The following is a 20,705-nucleotide window of genomic DNA, read 5'->3' on the forward strand; positions in this document are numbered from 1 at the left end:
CAACAAGTCCAGCCCCACAGAGCCAACAAGGATGCTCCTCATCCCTCATTTGGATTAGGTCGCGGTACAGTAGCTGACCGCTTTCCTCCGCTTTGCAATCGCTCTCTGATGAGAGTCTGATAGCAGGAAGCGGGCAGTGTGAAATAGCACTCATTTACAAGAACATTTCATATAGGAGGAATAAAGGCAGTAGGTGGGTAGGGGAGAAAATGCTTTAAGGGGCAGGATTAGTGCTAAAAGTTCCCCCCTTCTATGAAACCATAATGGAGCTGCATTCCCTGCAGACAGTTGTATGTGTTTCGCAAACAGTGAGACATTTATTGCTAATTTCTCTTTTTATTCTTAACTGTAATATAGTGATCAAGGGACTTTTGGATAATACAGGCTGTTAAAATAAAAAGAAAGCCAAAGATTTTCAGCGGCCCCCCAGCCTGAGGGGCTTTGTATTTCTGAGAGAGGACTGCAAACATAATAAGATGGGAAAAAGAAGCCCTAACTACTTATGGGATTCTCTTTCATTAGCTTTCTCCGATTTTATAGCCATTAGTGTCCTTCTAATGGGAATTTACTGATGAAAGTGCTCTCTACCAGCATGCAGGACTAACAAAATTTCAGGCTAAATTTCCAAGTTACCATGAAAACAGATATGAGATTTTGGGCATGAGAATATTTTATTTTGAGAAGAAAACATGGACATTTAATCACATTGAAAGAGGGGAGAGACAGCATTAATTATTATTCATATTATTATTATTATTACAGCACAGCCTACAGCCTGCCTCCTTCTTGATGGGCAATATAAATGCCAAGAGACAAAAATTATTGCAGCTAAAATGGTAGTTATAGGCATATTCTTGGACCTTTTTTTTTTGTTTTAATCACATGAAACTCTGTAGCCTTTGCTGATGGCACAATACATCCTATTACACTTTGGTTGTAAAATTCTATGCTCTGCCTCAGAGAATTTATATCTCTGTATATTATGCCACCCTTCTCTCAGCTCTGGTAGGCACTGGGGGTAATAATCTTTAAGGACAACACCGCAGTGCTTCTGGCATTCCCCTCAAACACGGCTACCCTGTGTCTCATTTTGTTTCCACTGCACCCTATGTAGAGAGAGAGAGAGAGAATTCAATTGAGGAACCCAAATTAATGAGTGCAAAACGTGACCCCTCAAATCATAAAGCATCATACTAACGGAACTATTTCTTAAACTACTGTGAGAGTTTCTCATTGTGCAAATTAATTTTTAGTCGGTTACCATTTTATTTTCAATTTGGCAAGAAATCACAATGCCACATTTTATTCACTGAGGTCTGGTTGATTTAAAGCTCACCAGGGGAGCTAGAAACACATTTTCTGATATGATCCCAGGGTTTCAAAGGCAGTGAGAAAAGGATTTAAATTAATTGCCAGCTTCAAGAATCTTCTGCGCTCCTCCAAATCTTGTTCAAGTAGAAATTTCCTTCTTGCTTCTTTGCCAAAAATGATGCAAGGTATTTAATGAGCCAATACAGGCTTTTAAGTTTGACCATGGTTTCAAGCAAAGAAACAGCCAAGCAAGACACATTCAAAGAAAAAAAAAACCTGTGTTGAGCAGTAGATTGAAGGCAAATCTAAAAAAACCCATGGCATTAAAACAGGCATTTATAGCTCTAACATACAACTTGCTGAAAGGCACAATGCAGAGTTGACTCCTGCTGAATGGTGGAAGTGGGTCTGTCAAGCAGAACGTGACTGAGCCCTGCCAAGCTGCACTCCTGTTTGTAGGGCTGTTTATCTTGAAGGATTAGTTCTACACATAGAACCAAAGATGCCTTTTGAGTCACTGAAAGTAGTCTTTGCTACTGTAGGTGTTATATACCTTCCAGAGATTTGGAAGGGCTTGTGTCAATTATATTTATGTCAGAAGCCTGTTGTCAGACTGCTGCAATGCTCAGAAGTACACACACACACATATATAGTTTCTAGCCTCAATTTGTTAACTCCTAATTTATATTTACTGTGCCAGCACGTTATTTCACTTAAGCAGCTCCTTTCTTCTCCTGTGTTTTCCCCTTGATACGTTCACAGAGAGCAATCATTTTTCCTTTCAGTCTTCATTTTGTCCAACTAAACAACTCTAATCCTCAAGTCCTCCCTACAGCAGGTTCTGCAGTCACGCTATCAGCCCTTCACAGGAGCATAAGAACTGGCTACAGCAGACTCCCTTCTGTTTTAACAGTTCCACTTTAATGCGTTACTCAGATATGAGACATTGCCCACTGCAGCAAGTATGTTCACATGCAATAATGGTTCTACGAAATACCTTAATTACTTACACAGTTCTGGCAGGGGAAAGGGAAAACAAGACACTGCAAAGCACCTGCTGGCCTTTCTCCAACCAAATGAGTCACTTGAAGTGACTTTAAGTCACTTTAGTCTTTTAGATTTCCAAAAAGAAAAAAAAAAAGCTTTATTGGCTACTCTAGCCTCATCACACAGGAGAGGACTCTTCATTGTTTTTTGCCCCTCATTCAATCAATCTTGGATTTAGCTGAAATCAAAACAGAAGTCTCAAAAGTTCTTTTATAATCTGTGATAAGAACGTCAGCAGCTTGGATTTGTAGTCTTTATATATTATCATTAAAATAAGAAGAGGACTAAAAAATGTGGAAAGAAAGAGGTGGATGAGAGGCAGATGTAAGAGAAGGAAGCTATAACCCACCATTGGTAGGCAGGACAGGACTGACACTGTAAGAGGAAATAAAACAAGAAGTGCATGGAAAGGTCTTTCTCTCCAGGCCTTACCCTAACGTGTTGCCATCACCACATAGAGCTAAAGCTACAATCTTACCTGCCCTTGACCATAGATACTGACTAATCTTTTTCACTCTTGCCATTAACTGTAAGCACTGAAAACCACTTAAATAGACAAGCATAGTAGCTGTTTGAGATGAATCCCAAGACACAACCAACAGAAAATGCGATAAACTAATTTATAAGAGGAGTGCAATCTATATCAATGCTGACTTGAATGATGTACCTAATTTTCATGCTATTTCTCAGATTATTGCTACTTATTTATCTAAGCCAGACCCAACACATGAGTCATTGAGCAGGTTGCAGCTGGTAACAACTATTGCCTTAGACTGGATTTTTGCACCCATTTGTGAATCTCCAAACACCTATTCCTCTATAGCCTTATCCTGACTCTCTTGATAGCCTTAGGTACACCTACAGTTATCTTCCTGGGTTTAGCTGGATTTGTTTTGTTGTTTATTGGGGTTTTTTTATTTATAAAAAACAAAACCCAACACCCAAAAGAAGCCTTTCTGATTTATTCTGGGTAAACTGTTTGGAGACAAGCTACATTTTTGGCAAACAGCCTTTCTAGATTTTCTCCTTGTCTTCCTATGTTTTGAAATCAACGTTTAGCTATATTTCCCCCTTAGATACAGTCACTGAATGCACTTTAGATCTCTCAGAGAAGCATGCTGCTTACTCTTTTCTTTTAGATTTTTTAAATCATTGAGAAAAAAAAAACAAAAAACAAAACCAAAACACACCTTTCACTGTAGCAAAGGCAAACATAAGAATGGAAGTGAACCAGTGAAAAGGTACAGTGAAGGTACTAACCTGTTACTTATCACTAACAGATAAGAGTGCCATCTGACTTTTACCTTTTGAAAGAGTTCAGCCATTTCTCTGATAAAGTAAGATAATCATAGAGAAATGGACAGGGTTGCACTTTAATAACTACAGAAACTGCAGTGCTGTGCTGAATGAGTAACCAGGAGGAACAGGTCCCTTCCTTCACTCATTCATTCTCAACCTTCTTTGCACGTATAGAATATGGCAAATAAGTAGGAAACAGTAAAGCATTTTTATTGACTCACAACATTCATATATTAACAAGTGAAAGAGCAGATACAGAGCTCTCACCTTTGCCTTGTGATGCCTCCATCTAGACCATTTCTACTGAAACAAGGCTGCCTAGTTAACAGAATTTTTCCTCTTCTGCCTCCCCATATTTCCTCTGCTCTCTCACCATGAAATCACATCTGTTCCATTTACATTCCACACTCTATAAAAGCACTCATCTCTCTCCTAGCTCACTTGCTCATCTAGGTGTTATTTTCCCTGTCCACCTTCAGCTCCTCAGTTTTTATTTATCTTTTTCCTTACTCCTTCCTGCTTCAGCTGCACAGTCAGGTGCTGGACATCTCAAAACACACACTCTCCATGGAAACAAAATATAATATAAAAATATTTTTCTTCTCCCTATATATCTAAAAGTTTACCATCTGTTATGATGACAATGCTCCTTTTTCTGCAGTGCTGAAACATGTCCCTCTTTTGTCCTCCTGTCTCTTCTACATGAACTCCGTTCAGCAGAGTTCACCGCAATCCACCCACAGCTCCTCACTGAGATGCTCCTGAGAAGATAGGAATGCTGCTTTATAAATAAGATGAACTTATCAGACAGAGACCTGGTTCAATCCTGCCAACACCACCTGTGCTCAGTGCTATTTCGAGGGGAACTGCCCATTACAAGGCCTGCAGGGTGAATCACACACAGTTAAGAATACTAATTAGAAAAATCACAAAGCCTGAAACCTAATCATGTTCAGAAGCAAGCAGCAGTAACCAAATGAGTTTGTGTGTCCTGTGTATAAACATACAGAGCAATTGAATGGAGACGGTTTTACCATTCTAGTCCTCCAGATGAGCTAAACAGAGCCACAATGTACAGCACAGGTTATCACAGCTGATCCTTTTTGTCTGTTTATACTGCTCATACTTTTAAAGGAGATACAAACAGTGCTAGGGAAACATTGGACATGTTTTACCCCTGGATTGTAATGGTTTTAACACACTGTGCTTCTATTCAAGCATTTCCAAGGCATATTCTGAAATTAAGGGCTCATCTGAAGGGCAGTTTAGCTAATTTCTCATACCCCGCGGTGTACTCACGTTCGAGCCCATTTGTCCAACTCTTCATCCAAGTAAGTTTTAACTTTTCTTGGCTGGAGTCCAAGAGAATTCCCAGCAAAGTATACACAGCTCTCCTCTCCATTCACCAGGCTCAGATCAGCTGCAGAGAGAAACCACCAAAGCAACATACACATAGGAGTGAGCGCAGGAGGGACAGAACATTTTACACACACGTGTGCCACCATCCAGGGCTCTGCTCATTCCCCATCTCCCTGGGACAGTCATCATCCCCATACATAAACAGAGGTGCCACACTGACCTTCCACCCAAGAGACAACTCAGGTGACCCTGCAAAGCAGCCTAAGGAGGACAGTCAGGGAATTTGCATGCAGTTATTCCCCTTACCCTCCTTTTGACTGACTCTGTCTATATCAGTTCTGAAGCAAATGTGACTTCAGGTAGCATTAAATCCCTAGATCTCTGTGACTGTGTAGGGAGCAGCCACTGCCACTGGTTTTGTTGGATCTATAACTAATGATTAAATGAAGAGGGAGCATTTTCCTGACCAGGCTATCCACTTCCATCATCGATATATTCCTACTCTGAATGATGAAATGACTTGAATTGTGCATTTAATAGAAGGCAAGACTAGTTAAATCTGTGTCTTTCATGTAAGTTCTTCCTGCATGATTAAATTAATATTTAGAAGAAAGCAGTCATTGCACAGAATATTTTAAGGCAGTCTCAAAACTTCTTGTCTTGTCAGCATATATTGTGAGCTGCACTTCATGTCATCATCATCATCATCATCTGAGGAGGAAATCTATGTTGACAAATCCTTTCAATGATTAAGAGAAAAGCAAGGCAGTAGAAATTTATAAATAATAGCTCTAGTGGGGTTCTTGAACAATCTAATTACCCTGTGTCATCATCTATCAATCCAAACATTGCCTTCTTCTATTATTTCTCATGTTAGAGATTTTTGGAGGGACAAGTGATGGTGACCTACTAGAAGCAGTAATTTGCATCCATCCACACCACAAAAGGTAACAGTACATAAATCCTTGGTAAATACAGTCGATGTGCCTCAGAAGAAGGATCATACACATTAATATGTTACATATTAGAAATGAATGATAAGACTGCAGTTCTATCTGTGGAAATTTTATGTCAGGGGTGTAGAAAAATAGATTAGATACCTGGAAAAGGTCTCTTTTTACCTTTTGCACTAACAACTACCGACTTCATTGAACTTCACCAGAAGCACATTTTTCAGAAGTAAAGACAACTTGGGTCATTTCTTAATTAAAGCTTTAGAAGCTTTTAAAAAGCATGTCAGAGAGCAATTTCAGCCTAATCTGTTTCAGAGATACTATGTCTGTTTTTCATCTTTGTTCTAATATGAATGAAAAAAGAGAGGCATAAATATTATCCATGCTCCTAAACTGGTTGCATTAACAGTTCTTTTCCTATCATGTAACACAATAATGCTGTCTCATTGGGAATAGAGAGGAGGATCTTTGCTCAAGAATTTGGAGCTTTAAGTCTCACTAATACTCCTTATATCCCAATCAAGGGTTTAAACAGGTAAGGAATTACAAGCAAGTCAGCTTTACTTACACCACAATCATCTCTAAATATAAACATCTTTTGGGTCACTGTTGAAGAGCAATGACGTTGCAACTTCAACTAAATGTATCTTCCTACTTTTACATCTGTTACTTTGGATATACTTTTTTTTGACGTGTCACCAACTCTGTATTGGACCGTTCTCTCTTCACAAAAAGCCTTTTCCTCCTCTCTTTCTCTGACATCATTAAAAGACTCATTTCGAACCATTGCTGCTTTCCAAACTAAGCTTGGTTTTTGCTGAATCTTTATCATTTCACAACTTCTTCTGACCAACACGCTGTTGTGCTCCGACGTTTCCACTCCCACTGCGATATTCTTTGCAGTAATGCCTTTGTTTTCTTCAGACACTCGTCTTTCCCCAAGTTCCCCTTCTTTCTCACACTATTGTCCCTGTTTATTTCTGGAGGAGTTACGCCTGACATGTAACATATTGAAATATTCAAATAAGAAATAAGCACAATTGATGAAATAAAGGTTGGTTCAAAACAAATGAGAGATGTTGATTGAAATGTGCCCTTAGAGTAGCCTGAGTACAAAAAACATAAAAGACATGAACAATGATTTACATCCAGATTAATTAGGTATATTGTAAATTATTCTCACACCCACTCAGATTCATGCCAACTGGTCAGATCTAATAATGTATGGTATTTTGCAAACCAAAGATACTCATTTGTCTACATTAAAGATGTAGTTTTACACCTTCTAAACCTCAAAGAAGCAGCAAATTTGTTTTTTAGAAACATTCAGTCCAAATAAAAGGGGAAGATACAATGTCTTTATTACCCAGAAAGGAAGGACTAAATCTGCTTACACAGATCTAAGTCCTATCCCTTGTTGAAGGATAAAAGATCACCTCTTTCACACCTTCCTATACCCCCTGACAAGCCCTCCAAACAAAGAGGCAGATTTATTTGAATAACCACTACCTTTAACCATCTCTTCAGGGAAATATAGCTCAACACTTTCATTCTGGGACATCTTTTTATTCCCAAGAAATCCAAATGATATTCTATTCTTTTAACAAGATGACAAACCACAAGCCACAGCCTTAATCAGATCAATGATTTGGTGCCTGACTGCCATCTGCAAACCAGTCATTCCTACCTCCTCCCCTCAATGCATAAAAAAGCTTTAAACAGACTGTTGACTTCGAAGAGCAAAGGAGATCCAAACACTGCTCTAAATCTTCTGCTGTCATCTTTTCTTATTTGCTCACCTGAGCCTCACACTTACAAATAAAATCCCAAAGATTTGCCAGGGAGTTAAGTCTGCTAGTGGTTTCCACTTGATTGATCTCACAAATAAACAGCCATGACAGCTTATAAGTTGATAACTAAATTAAACTATTATAATGACTTTCTAAATATTTCTGTGTACGTCATCTTACAGTTGCCTCCTATGGATATTCTCATCTGCTTCTTCTAAGGCATCATTTTAAAACCTCATTGTAATGCTTTATGTAAATACATAAAGAATATTTGATGGCTAATATCTATAATGACATTTATCTTCAGAAGCATGTTATCTAGGATCCGCTCCTGTGCTTAGATAAATGTCACAGAAGATCTGTCTCCATGGTATAGACACACAATGTAAATATATATGTATTTACACCCCTGCTGTTTTTCAGCGAGGATGCTGTTCCTGGTGACAGCTAAGCATGGAAAAGAGAGACAAGGGGGGAAAAAAAGAGGAGGAAAAAACCCTTCAATTTGGAAACATGGGAATGATGGGTTCTCTGTGCTCTTCAACCAGTACTACTTTGTAGGCTGCTTATCTTCACTAAAACATACACAGTCACAGTCTCAGGACTGCATATTATAGTAATGGTGGAAAAAAACCCTCACCTTAGCAGTCTTTGGGTCTAAACACTATGGTAATTGAAAAACAAACAGTAATGGAGGTTGAACAGGAGGCAATGAAACCTGTCACAGGGGCATTAAAAGCTCTCTGTACTTCTCAGAAGATTCTTTAATCTGTTGCCACACTACACTGAAAAGTGACCTTTCATATTCTTGAGAGACATTTAATGTGCTGCAGTTGATGACAAGCTGCAGTTCAGATGCCCTACTTGAGCTGGATTTCAATAGCACAGCCAGATGAAGGGCAGAAACACAATGGCCACATGAGCTGCCTTCAGCTTTACAGATAAATTTTGCAGCAGCACAGTGGCAGTTGAAGTGGCTCTGAGTACAGAGTAGTCATACCCAAACAAACAGGTGGGATTTAGGAAACCCTCTTAAATGATCAGGGGGAAAAACACTCAAAAATATTACTTCTTGGCAGACAGGCTGAGAACACCTCCTCTATGTGGAGGAAGCAAATATCTGTGAAGTGTCCAGTTCTGCTCTGAATAGTACAAATAGCAAAACTCAAGAATTTAAATGTGGGGAACGATAAATCAATACCATCTGTACATAAGGAACTAAGACTTATCATCCCCATATCCTAAAGATAGGAGCAGACTGCATTCCCAACATCATCATTGCTTGCAGGAAGATACTGAAAACAAAGGGAATTTCAAAATATGTCCAGGAATTCAGACAATTTATACCATTCTCTCTCACAGATCCTTACTGGACATAATTTGCTGAACATACTGGTAATTTCCCATTTTTCAGGGAAAAAAACCAGCAGAAAATTCTGTCTATATTGACTATTTATTAGAAAATGAAAGTATTTTGCAATACATTTCTGATTTTTTTTCCCGTTAATTTTAAATAGATGGAGCATCTTCCCTATGAGGAAGGGCTGTGGGAACTGGGGTTGTTTAGCCTAGATAAGAGCAGATTGCAGGGGGATCTCATTAATATTCCCAAATATCTAAATGGTGAATGTCAGGAGATTGGGACAACACTTTTTTTCTATTGTCTCAAGTGACAATAGGGGTGATGGGATGAAGCTGGAACACAAAAAGCTCCATCTAGACATAAGAAAAAACTGCTTCACTGCTGAGGTGAGGGAGCCCTTGCACAGGCTGCCTAGGGAGGGTGAGGAGACTCCTTCTCAGGAGGTCTTCAAATGCACCTGGACATGTTCCTGTGTGACCTGATCTAGGTGGAATCTGCTTCTGCAGGGGGGTTGGACCGGATGATCTCTAAACATCCCTTCCAATCTTTATCACTCTATTATTCTACGCTTTCTGTCAAAGCAGAAGAGGAGGGGAGTGACTGTGACTAAGGAAATAATATGCAATTTCTTTAGCCTGTTGTGTGCTATGACTAGGGCCTGCAGAGCATGTCCAGCTTTTGTTCCCTTTGTATCTGACATGTGAGCTGAAAATAAAACCAGATAGGATTTGAGAAGAAGAGGCCAGGATCATGATGTCTCCATAGGTAGATGCTCCCACCAGGTTTCTGCACATAATTTTGTCCAGACACAGATTATATATGGATATAAAAAAACCAAGGAAATGTTTTGTATATTCATTGGGCTAGGAATGTTAATCCAAAGCAAATGCTTCCCTCTCAGTTTGCCAGCCCTCCTGCACACCAGGTCCCCTCCATGTCCAAGCAGTCCATAGGCTCAAAACATCCTACATCCAAGGAATGATGCAGAAAAACTTGGAGAATCATTTTGCATGGCTATGTTGGAGCCACGTTGCAATTACTTACTTGTAGCCAATTCATGAGAAAAGTGGGAAAGATCTTCAAAGAAAATGTTTCATTATGAATTATTTACTCAGATCAGTTATTTGTTCTAAGGCACAGCCTTCCATCCAGCCTCAGGAAGAAAATAATCTTTACTACCAGCAGTAAGACATAAACATTCATATATGTACCATTTCTTTCATTAACTAAAAATAATTGTAACTAGATAGATAATATCAAACTACATTATACCAAGGAAGCAACTGCTCTGAACTATTGCAAGCAACTCTGTCGTTTCAAACCATTGGATAGAAATGCTTCTGCCTATAATTTTCAATCAGTCACTGTATTGTTCAAAGCAGCTGACTGACAGCATAAGCACCATGTAAGTACTGTATCCTCACATTTTATTCAGGATGAGAATGAGAGCATAAAGCTTTTGGTGCTAGAATAAGTTGATGGATTGATTTAGCAACACCAGGAACATACTGTACTCAGATATGACTGCAATTGCTCAATTATCTCATAAGTGACAATGATTTCCAAAGATATGAGAAACACATGCAGAAGGCATGAAACCCCTTCCCCCTCCCCGCTCTCCTCCCACCCCCCATAATTATATTTCTCACTTGGAGGCAGATCTTTGACTTTTGGGATATAGAAACATTCACGAAGGTGCTTTAACTCATCTTCTTCATCTAAGTGAAAAGCAAGTTTCTCATCTGCAGGATTGCATCCTAGCCGCAGGGCAGTTTGCTCTAAAATGGTTGCTGGTAACACAGGAGAAGATGGATCCATTTTCAGGTCATTCAATTTCACCTTAAAATGAAAAATGACACAGTTTAGCTTCTACAGTATGCATATTCTCCAGTGGTTGATAAGCAGCTGCTAAAGCTGCATCATTCAAGACCCAAACTTACTTGATTTACAGCTTTTAAAAAGTGAAGTATTTTAATAGACTGGTAAACCTGATCAATTCAAATATTTCCAAGGCAACATATTGCAGTAACACCCAAAGGCTTTTTTTTCCCCTCCATAGATATGATACTCCTCCCTTTTCAAGCTGTATCAACAGCTTCTAAGTGCTCCAACCAGATTGTCAGCCGCAACAAAGGCTGACGTATCATTCACAATTTTGAGACCTTGAAGCCAGAGACAGCATTATTGTTTCTACAGTCTGTGCTCCCAAAAATAGATCTACAGCTACACTGAAGTTTCTTTTTTTTCAGGCTGTTCAATGTTCAGTCTACTTTTCTGCCTTAAAAATAGGAGGCAGTGTTTATGTACAGTCACATTCATATACAAGGACAGAGCAAGCAGGATGCAGATGGCAGACCAAGGCACTGCTAGAAATGTAGCTTTCAAGACCAGGACCTTGAATTAATATTTCTTTCTAGGTACACCAAATAACTCAGCCCAAGTTGGGCTGAAAACATGACAGAGCACAGTTTCTAACAGAATATTCTAAACGGTAACTGCAAAATTTACAAGCCTGTTGGTCTTGATAAGAAAAATAGTTCTGCAGCTGTACTGCTCAGACACATCATTGTGTTCAAGATAGCATTTGTGCATTTGACTTCAGAGATCTATTGGCAAATGTAAATTGGAAAATTTATGACAAGTACTCTGTACTTTAGGGCAAAACTTCGCTGGTGCTGCCTGCTGTGTTCTGTCGCAGAGGGCAGACAAGTGGCTCATTGAGGTGCTTGATTGTTTCCCCGGTTAAGGGAACTGTTTAGTCAGACCACACAATATTCTTTGTCTTATTAACATCCTCAAGAGTTTTTGTGCAACAGAAAACTTTACCAAATAGACTGAAATAGGAGAGATTAGCATATAATATACAGCATAGCCACCAGCTTTTTCTCTCTGACAAAGGAAAGGGTTTAAGTATATATCTTCCATAAGTATCAACTCTCCTTTCTTAAAAGCAATAGTGTACTACAGATAGTTATCCAGAAACAAGTAGTGGATAGAACAGATGACTATCTGGGTTGTAGCCAGCTGAGCATTACATTCATTGTCACTTAACCCAGCCTGAGTTTTTCTGGAGGAAGGGTTCTGAGAGTCAGCATGATGGTATATTCCAAGATATAGATTATTTTTTAAGAAAAATTAAATCTCTTACAACATACTTGTCTTTATTCTTTTCACTACAAATACAGAAATGCAGATTAATGTCTTTATCAAAGGTTTATGCCAAACCCTGAACATCATCTAGAAGAGCTTTGTTGAGACATATGGGAAGGACAACAGTTGGTACTTAAATATAAACCCCTAAACAGCACAGCCTCATTAGTGCCAATTAATCCAAATCTGTTTATATCTAGCCAAATGGCCAGCATGATGCTAGTTACCTGGTTTAATTTGCTATCATTTAGTTTATGATGAGAACATTTTCTTTTTCCCCTCCAGATTTGATATCTTGCACAGTAACATTTTTTCTTCTCCCACCAGCACATAGAATTTAAAAAACAAGGCTCAAAAACCAGTAGAGCTGTTTAAGACAGCAGTTATCATTTAGCTAATGTTCACCCTCTCTGGGGACCCATTGGAGATATTTTTGTGCTGTCTCCAGACAGGTGGTTCACACCTCCTCACTGTCACCAAATTTATCATTGCCACTCATTCATGCTGATTATCCTGTAGCTGGCAAAAAGGGAAACACAATGACAAAAATGGATGAAAAAAAAAGATTTGAAGGCCTTTGTTCTCAGAATGACTTTCAAATCTTATAGAAAGTAGAGGGCTATATCTAGACAAGATGTTGTGTGTGATGCTCAAGTGGCTGAGCTGGCTGGAATCAATACACTCAACATCAGCCACTTCCCAAAGAGTTCCCACTCCACTGAAAACCTTGCAGGATATATGACCAGGCTCCCTATTCCCAAGGGAACATCAGCCTCCACAGCTGAACAGCAGACCCAAAACCTTTCCTCTGCTAGCTCCCATGCTGTTATTGATAAGAACATGTCTGCTCTTCTGCAGGTCAGAAGGGCCTTAACCTTCTGGATGTCATCTGGCAGTCATCAGTGGCTTAGAGATCTTGATTTCCTCCAATAGATGTTGTGAAACATCTAGAAAAGAAAGCCAGGTTCACAGATGCCATGGCTATCACTAATGCAGGCACCTTCATTATAAACTAAAACACTGTAAGTTAAGTTTCACTTCTCCTAATTACAATTTTTGAGAAGCCATGGGCTTTTTTTCAAGCAATTCTGTGATCAGTGCTTGGAAAGTAAAACTACTTTTTCTTTCCAAAGGCTTCTTTGATTTACAACACTAGCATGGGCATCCTGATCCCATCAGCATCACCAAAGCATGTCCAACACATACTCACATAGGCAAGACGTAGTCCTCATTTTTTTAATAATGAGCATTTAATGCAAATTGCTGAAACAATCCTTGGATGAGGGGCTGGAAACCAGGTCTCCTTGTCTGTTTCCAGATAAAAGGACTACAGGGTAGTCTTTGTAGTCTATTCTACACAGTCGATCTCCTTCCTGATTAAGTTAATTTTTGGATCTTTTTTGCTCCTCAGGGGCATTGCTTCTGAAGGAAGGGAAGAAGCCTTTTAATTTGCCTAAGCAGATAACTCATTTGAGTTAGGGATATTTGATGCTCCCCAGTCCTTAGGAGAGGGACCGTGAAGCACCAATATTGCCATCACCTATGTCCTTTCCTGGATACAGCCTACGAAGAAGGTTTGTGAGCCTCCAGTATTTATCCTTTGGGGCCCACACTGACAACATCAGTTAATTCTCCCATAATTTGTGATCAGGAAATGGATGATAAGGATGCTTGAAGGACACTTTGGTTTTATACAACAGATCCCTTTTATCTGGACTGTAGATTCCCGGCTTTACACCACGTGAACACAGCACAGCACCCTACCATTCATCTTACTACTCACCATTTTTCAGTAAGGACACACAGTTATTACAGTGGATTAATAGCTGTCATATTCCAGGTCACCCACTGACCTGTCTGGCTAGCATAGATGGGTTTTGTTTCCATTTGAGGCCTGAACCAAAACCCACTGAAGTCAATAGGTCTCTCTATTACAAAGATTCCTGGATGGGGCTTTTGGTTCCCTGTCATTGCTGTAGTTTGCTGCATCTGATCAATGACTTACGTTTATTGTGCTCCTTATTTATATTACATTTTGACAGCAAATACAATATTAAATACGAATATCTGAAGCTAAAAATGATTAAGTGCCCAGAAGTATCTGATTTAATACAAACATTATGAAATAAGATAAAACTACTAAAATAAAATCAATCAAAATCCTATTGAGGAATGAAATCCCAGAGATCCAGTTCTGACATCAGAATAAGAAAGTACTTTTGTCCTGTGACTGGGAATTAGGTATCACAGAGAGCAAATCACAGAATAGATTGGGTTATTTCCTTTTCTTCTTTCTTTTTTTTCCTCTGACTGACATTATTGTATTTTCTAATTGCTGCAGAATAGAGTCCCATGCCATTATTTTACAATAATTCATGAGTCATTTGTTGTTTTCTACATGAAGAGCAAACACGTTTGTATAAAAACAGCACACCTTTGTTCCATTCTATAAGCTTGATTTAACTGAAAAACTATATTCTCTGTCCTCTTGAAACTTAATTCAGACTCATCACTTCAAAATGTAATTCCCACTTCAACAAACATGATTCCTTACCCAGATATTTTGTTATTGGACAACTAAGAGTAAAAACAATCAATATTTTAAGAGAAATAACCTGTCTCTACCACCTACTCAAAAAAAACCCCAAAACATTCAGGTTCTTTCTTTCTTTCCTTGAAACTTTATTACATTTTTAATTACTTGATATAGTTGACAAAGTCAGCATCTTTTTTTACTCCTCCTTTGCTCCTTTGACTCTTCCACAGAATTTGCCTGTATTGCATACTGATTCAATGTAAAGAACTCACTAATGACTGTTGGCAATCTTTCATTTTCAAAAAGAGCATATGCAACTGAAATTAAGAAAACAGTCATTATTACATCTTTTGTCAGCACAGATATCAGCCCCACTCCTTCATTTCCCCTTTCATAACTATAAAAGACAATGTATGAGAACTAGTCAGACACAAGTGACATGAATGTCTGGATGATTATTTCTGTTTTGTCCTTTATGCATAATTTACTGACTAAAGAGGAAAAAAAATGTGAATATTAGAAAGCCATCTTATCAAACTTCCACAGGAAGGTCCATTAGGCTTAATTATAAGAACGATAATTTGTCCTATTTTTAGATCCACTTGCAATATTTTTATAGATCTACCCTCTGTCTGTATCTTGATGTCTTTATTAAAAAAAAAACCCAACCTTTGAAATCCCTTCACCCCCATTCAGCTTCTTAAATATTCCAAGTTACTCACAGTCTTTCTACCCAGCACACTGCTGACAGTCACACAATGAATCCACACTTAAAGAGTTGTGTCAATATCCTCAGAGAAAAAGAGATTATCGTGGAAACAGCTTGTCCTGCATTTTCTGCCCTCCAATAGCTGTTTAGCAGGTTGCTAAATGCAGCTCAGCCCACAAACCTTTGGCATTTTCAGGTTAACGTCCAAATGAACTCTTTGGAAGGAAAACTGGGGGTGTGCACATGTATAAGGACACAAGTTCATAGTATAGGTCCACACTGTCAAAATACACCCACTGAAAGCACCAATAGCACCGTGGATTGAAGTTTCTTTAAAAACCAAGAAAAACTCCAAAAAGATGTGACAGATAAAGGCTGATTCTCCTTCCCATCTTTACATGAACAAAGCCACTTCTGTGCATACAGTTTTGCAGAAGGAAGTTCCTAAAAAAGCACAGCCCAGAGCAACGCACACTCCAGATTACTTCAGGTTAAATCCACTTCAGTGAATTTGTTTCAATTAGAGAACTGCAGAGAAAGAAAAAGCTAAATATTCAAAGCATACCCAACAACAGACACACAGCAGCAAACACAACTGTATAATTAAATAAGTTACACAACACGGTATCACAACTGCAGCGAGGGAATGTGACAGAGAAGAATTATAATAAACTCAGTTACTTAGAGTGATTTAGGCACATATTGACCTTCATGTCAAGAAGTGTTATGGTGTTAAAAATAATTTTACATATAGCGCTCATCTTTTCCCTTCCAGAGTGAAACCACTTTACCCTGCAGTTGGCCCTGAGAGAGGATGATGAAATTCCTGTGCAAATAGTCAGTGTTGCATGAAGAAACAGCCACGGTCACGTGGTTGCTTCTCTAGACTCTGATCCACACGGTGACCTCTGAGAATTAACCAAAAACCAAGTGTGTGTTTATATCTGATTTATTCTTCTGTTTATCACCATGGCAAAATTTAAAGCTGATTAATATCAGAAGGTACCTTTCTCCCATACAGGCACAAGAATACACACAGAGTTAAAATGAAAATGGTTTTAAACCAAACTCTTTTGGTTTAGTGAAGGAGAAGATCAATAGTCTAACAGAAATCAGCAATGTTCACAGCTACATGGCTGAGTGAGTGGTGGAAGTTTCCACACAGTATAGATTGCCAGAAGAATTAAAGGTGAAATTAGAAAATCATAGAATTATAGAATCATAGAATGGAAGGGTTGGAAGGGACCTTTAGAGATCATCTAGTTCAACCCCCCTACAGAAGCAGGTTGACCTAGATCAGGTCACATAGGAACATGCCCAGGTGGGTCTTGAAGACCTCCAAGGAAGGAGACTCCACAATCCTTCTGGGCAGCCTATTCCGCTGCTGATGAGAAGAACAGTGTTGATATCTCTTTACTCTCTTTAAACATTATCTCAAACCAGCCACATATTAGCCCAGTCTGCTCCATTCAATTTTTAATGACATCCATTTCTATATGCAGCTAACACACAGTCATCAGGAAGCAACAAAAATTGTTTCTCTCTATTCAGCCTCTGAACTTTCAGGAGGGAAATCCACTCACAAAAAAACCCAGCCTAACAAAAAAATAAACCAAAAACCCCAGTGAGGAGAGATATAGAGGTAAAGTGGTCAGAGTTGTGGACTAACAACCTAATTTAGAGATATGACCCTATCTTCATATTCTGTGTGCAGAGATCTCTGCAGTAACGCTTATTTATTATGTGGACTTCCATTTTCAGTAAGCACAAATATATTTGTCACTTTGAACTGTAACATTTCATCATCTTTGTTGGATAAAAAAAACAACCAACCTAACCACAAAAAAAAAATCAACCAACTACCCAAAGTGCTTAATACTGACAGAAAATACAGCTAACCTTTATCCATCAGTTCTTACAACATCTATTTTGCACTGAAAATGACGTTTTAGAATGCCCACTCATATTTTGTTTACTCCACAAGCAAAACAATAGGGATGCTGCTCAAGAAACTGTACCATGAGGAATCTGGGCCAAGAAAACCAGGAGGCTGAGGCATTTCAGCTACTGAGGCAAGAGGAATCCAATGTCAAACTCACCCCAAAAAGGTATTTATTTATTGGCTGGTTAACCACTGAAGTCAAAACAAACTGAAATACTCTTTTCTTTTTTACCTTGGAAATAAAACTACACAAACAGTAGAGTGAAAATTTTCCCACTACATTTTCCTTTGTAAAAGCATCTTGAGTTTTACCCTTGATCGTCAATGGTGGCAGGAAGGCAGTTGTGTTGGACGAGGCCATATATTTGTAGACTTTTGTGAGAGTAGAAATATTGACCCCTCTTACCAGTTATTCTTCTTGACTTTTCAGATGGAATGAAAGAAAAACAAAAGACAAAAACCTTTTCCCTTAAGTTCAAGGCTCAAACATCTGCAAACACGTCTGTCTGGTGCCTTTTTTAGCTGCAGAAGTAATCTAACGGTCTGTATTTTTTTTTTCTCTGTAATGCTGCACAGAAACTAGAGGGCAGGAAGAGAAGGAGCCACTGCAAGCCACAGAGACCAATGTGAAAGGAAGCAAGGCCACGGGAGAAAGTTAAAGTCCCAGCAGGTACTGGCTGATGTGGCAGAGAGAAATCAGAAAATGCAATGAAGGGCAGCTCTGCCATCAACCTCTCAAAGGAGCTGCTAGGAAAGTGATGGGAAGGCAGTGATACTTGACAGACAGTTTAGAGAAGGGAAAAAAAAATGAAAAAGGTGTTTGCAGCTTTACAGGAGAACAAGCCCTGCATGTCTGTAACTGAGGGTTATCTGGGGTACATGAGGTGGACAAGTAATTAAGGGCTGATCAGATAAACACATTTCTCATACCAAGAGCCTCCCCATCTCCTTTGGAGGTGCTTAAGCACATTAAGCTATGTGCTACCAGACACATCCATGAGCATGCTGGTACTGCTTCATCTCCTCCTTCACCCTAACCATTTGTTGTACACATCTGCCATCCGTCACTGCCAGCCCCAGGCTCACCAGAGTATCTTCGAACTCTTGCCATGGGAACATTGTCCCTTGACTGAAAGAAACGATGTGTGAACTTATCCACAGGAAGGCCAATAAAACATGCAATAAATTAATCTGACAAAACATATGCCTTCTTCTCAAGACATATGACAACAACAAATAACTAAACACACCCTGAAGCACCCACCCTGTGCCAGATGGGATGCCAGGTCATTTGGCCATCAGGTCATGAAAACTCGTCTTTGTGCTGCTAGCCCAGAGCACTCTTGCTGTTATGAGAGTAAAACGATCCAGCAAACAAAGAAGGATTCTCTTTAACAGAAAAAGGCAGGTCTTACCCAGGATGAGATGACCTGGAAGACCCTCGGGCAGGAAAGCACTGTGGTTTCTACTGTCTGAAAAGGAGCGACAAGGCAATGATGTGTCCAAGCAGCACACACTGCACCTGCAGCAGAGCACTCCTCATACAGATGCTTAGAAAAACTAAGGTTGTCTGTATATATAAGGCAAGCCCCACAGCTGTTTTTTAAAACATGTCATCTGCATCTTATGATGGCACAATGCATTTCACCTCAGGTTCAGCAACGACCATGACTTAGTAAACAACGTAAAACCTTTGGTCTTCTTTCCGATGAGCTCATTACATCAACTTTCTTATCACTTTTGCTTTCTCTCTACCCTCTCAACACTCCTGCTCTGAGTGAAAAGCTGAGTGTTTACCTCAGGCCCCTTTTAAACCCTGCTTGATGAGGATGCCCTACACCTGCTCTCACTTGCCATGTTCTCTTTCCCAAACCCTAGAGTTTGATGTTTTTTCTGAAGTGATTTGAAGGGAACATGCATGTTTGGTCTTTTTGCAGCAGTGGATTGCTCTGGTTCTGTAATTCTGATTGCTTTACCTTGTTGAGAGTTAACTATAAACATGATCCCGGTTGTGTGTTTGATTTGCTTTTATTTATTGAGCAGTTCTTAGTAGCTACTGATAAATTATTGGCTGCTTTTTGGGTGTCTGAAGTGAGTTTCTGAAATCTTCTTGTTTGTCTGAAGCACTTTACCCTATTTTCTTCTCAGTGGGAGCATTAGACACACCTCCTTAAATACATATGGATTTTTCCTTGTTATGTGACCTTCTCCTAATATTGTTTTTCTTCAGGTTCTGTAATAGCTATCCTTTTCATTTCTTTCTGAGTCTTTAAATATAGTATTTGTCATTTAAAATCAATTCTTAAAGTTGAGTCTCTGTGAAAAACAAAACCAAACAAATAAGAAATTATTTACTTTTCTGAAGTAACATATAGGGAAAAATATTCCATCACTGCACTAATAACAGTAATATCCAGAGAGTGACAATAAGGGAATCAGAGTCAAGTGATTTCCATTTAAAGAAAAAAAAAAAGAATAGTAACTCCCTTGGCTTTGGTAAATCCTTGGTAGCTGCAACAGCAAGAGAAGATATTTTAACTAGATGAAACTTCTTTGTATCTCTCCATGTTAGCTGTTACTAATAAAAGATGCCTGTACTTCTGGTACCCTCACCTGCATTTCCAGGCTGAAGGTACACACACATGTGCTTTAAAAGCCCCTTGCTATAAGGGGTAGTTTATCTCTGTTGTTTATCTTAATGTTTTGAAAAGGATAAAAGCCTTTTTTTTCTCTCTCTTTGGTCAAATATTTGTTTGGCCTTAATGTTTGCTTTGGATAGTGAGGATGTTTCAAGATGTTTTTACCAATGTGTCTGTCCCTTCCCAAAGGTGCAGTAATATGACAGGTAAGGTGGCACTTGAGAAATCAAAAGCAAAATGGGGTGGCCTGGCAACCACTCTTCTCATAGCAGCTGCTTGCTACACTTTGCATAACCTTAAAAATCAAAGTGAGTGCTTTGGGAATCGTTTTACAGCAAATTTCCCAACAACTCCTTTTCCAAAGTCCTCTCAAAGATAGGTAAAGGTATTTGCATATCAGATATAGCCTCTTTCTACATAGCCACTGTTTCATCTGCAGGTTCTCACTCACCACACAGCCAGCTGTGTGTCCAGACTCTCACAATACAGGAAAATTGCCAACTTCTTCAGCTGTTTGTGGCACAGTTCCTGCCTGTGGTCAAAGGGCTTCTGAGAAAGGGGAAATCAGAAACGAGCTACAGGCCAGATGCAGCGGGATAATAATAAC

At 39.1% G+C, this 20,705-nt stretch overlaps 1 protein-coding gene across 1 annotated transcript in view; it reads right to left on the minus strand.

Moving 5' to 3' along the window:
* The window catches only part of KYNU (kynureninase), a 59,504-nt gene extending 43,938 nt beyond the window's left edge, over positions 1–15,566 (minus strand). Inside the window, exons 1-3 of the mRNA XM_062004968.1 lie at positions 15,531–15,566; positions 10,772–10,961; positions 4,957–5,077 (exon numbers count right to left, since the gene is read on the minus strand). Coding sequence (XP_061860952.1) covers positions 4,957–5,077; positions 10,772–10,940 — 290 coding nt within the window. The 5' untranslated portion in view covers positions 10,941–10,961; positions 15,531–15,566. The remainder of the gene's footprint in view (positions 1–4,956; positions 5,078–10,771; positions 10,962–15,530) is intronic.
* Between the last annotated feature and the right edge of the window lie 5,139 nt (positions 15,567–20,705).

Source organism: Colius striatus, chromosome 11, assembly GCF_028858725.1.
Source record: "Colius striatus isolate bColStr4 chromosome 11, bColStr4.1.hap1, whole genome shotgun sequence".
Taxonomy (NCBI): domain Eukaryota; kingdom Metazoa; phylum Chordata; class Aves; order Coliiformes; family Coliidae; genus Colius; species Colius striatus.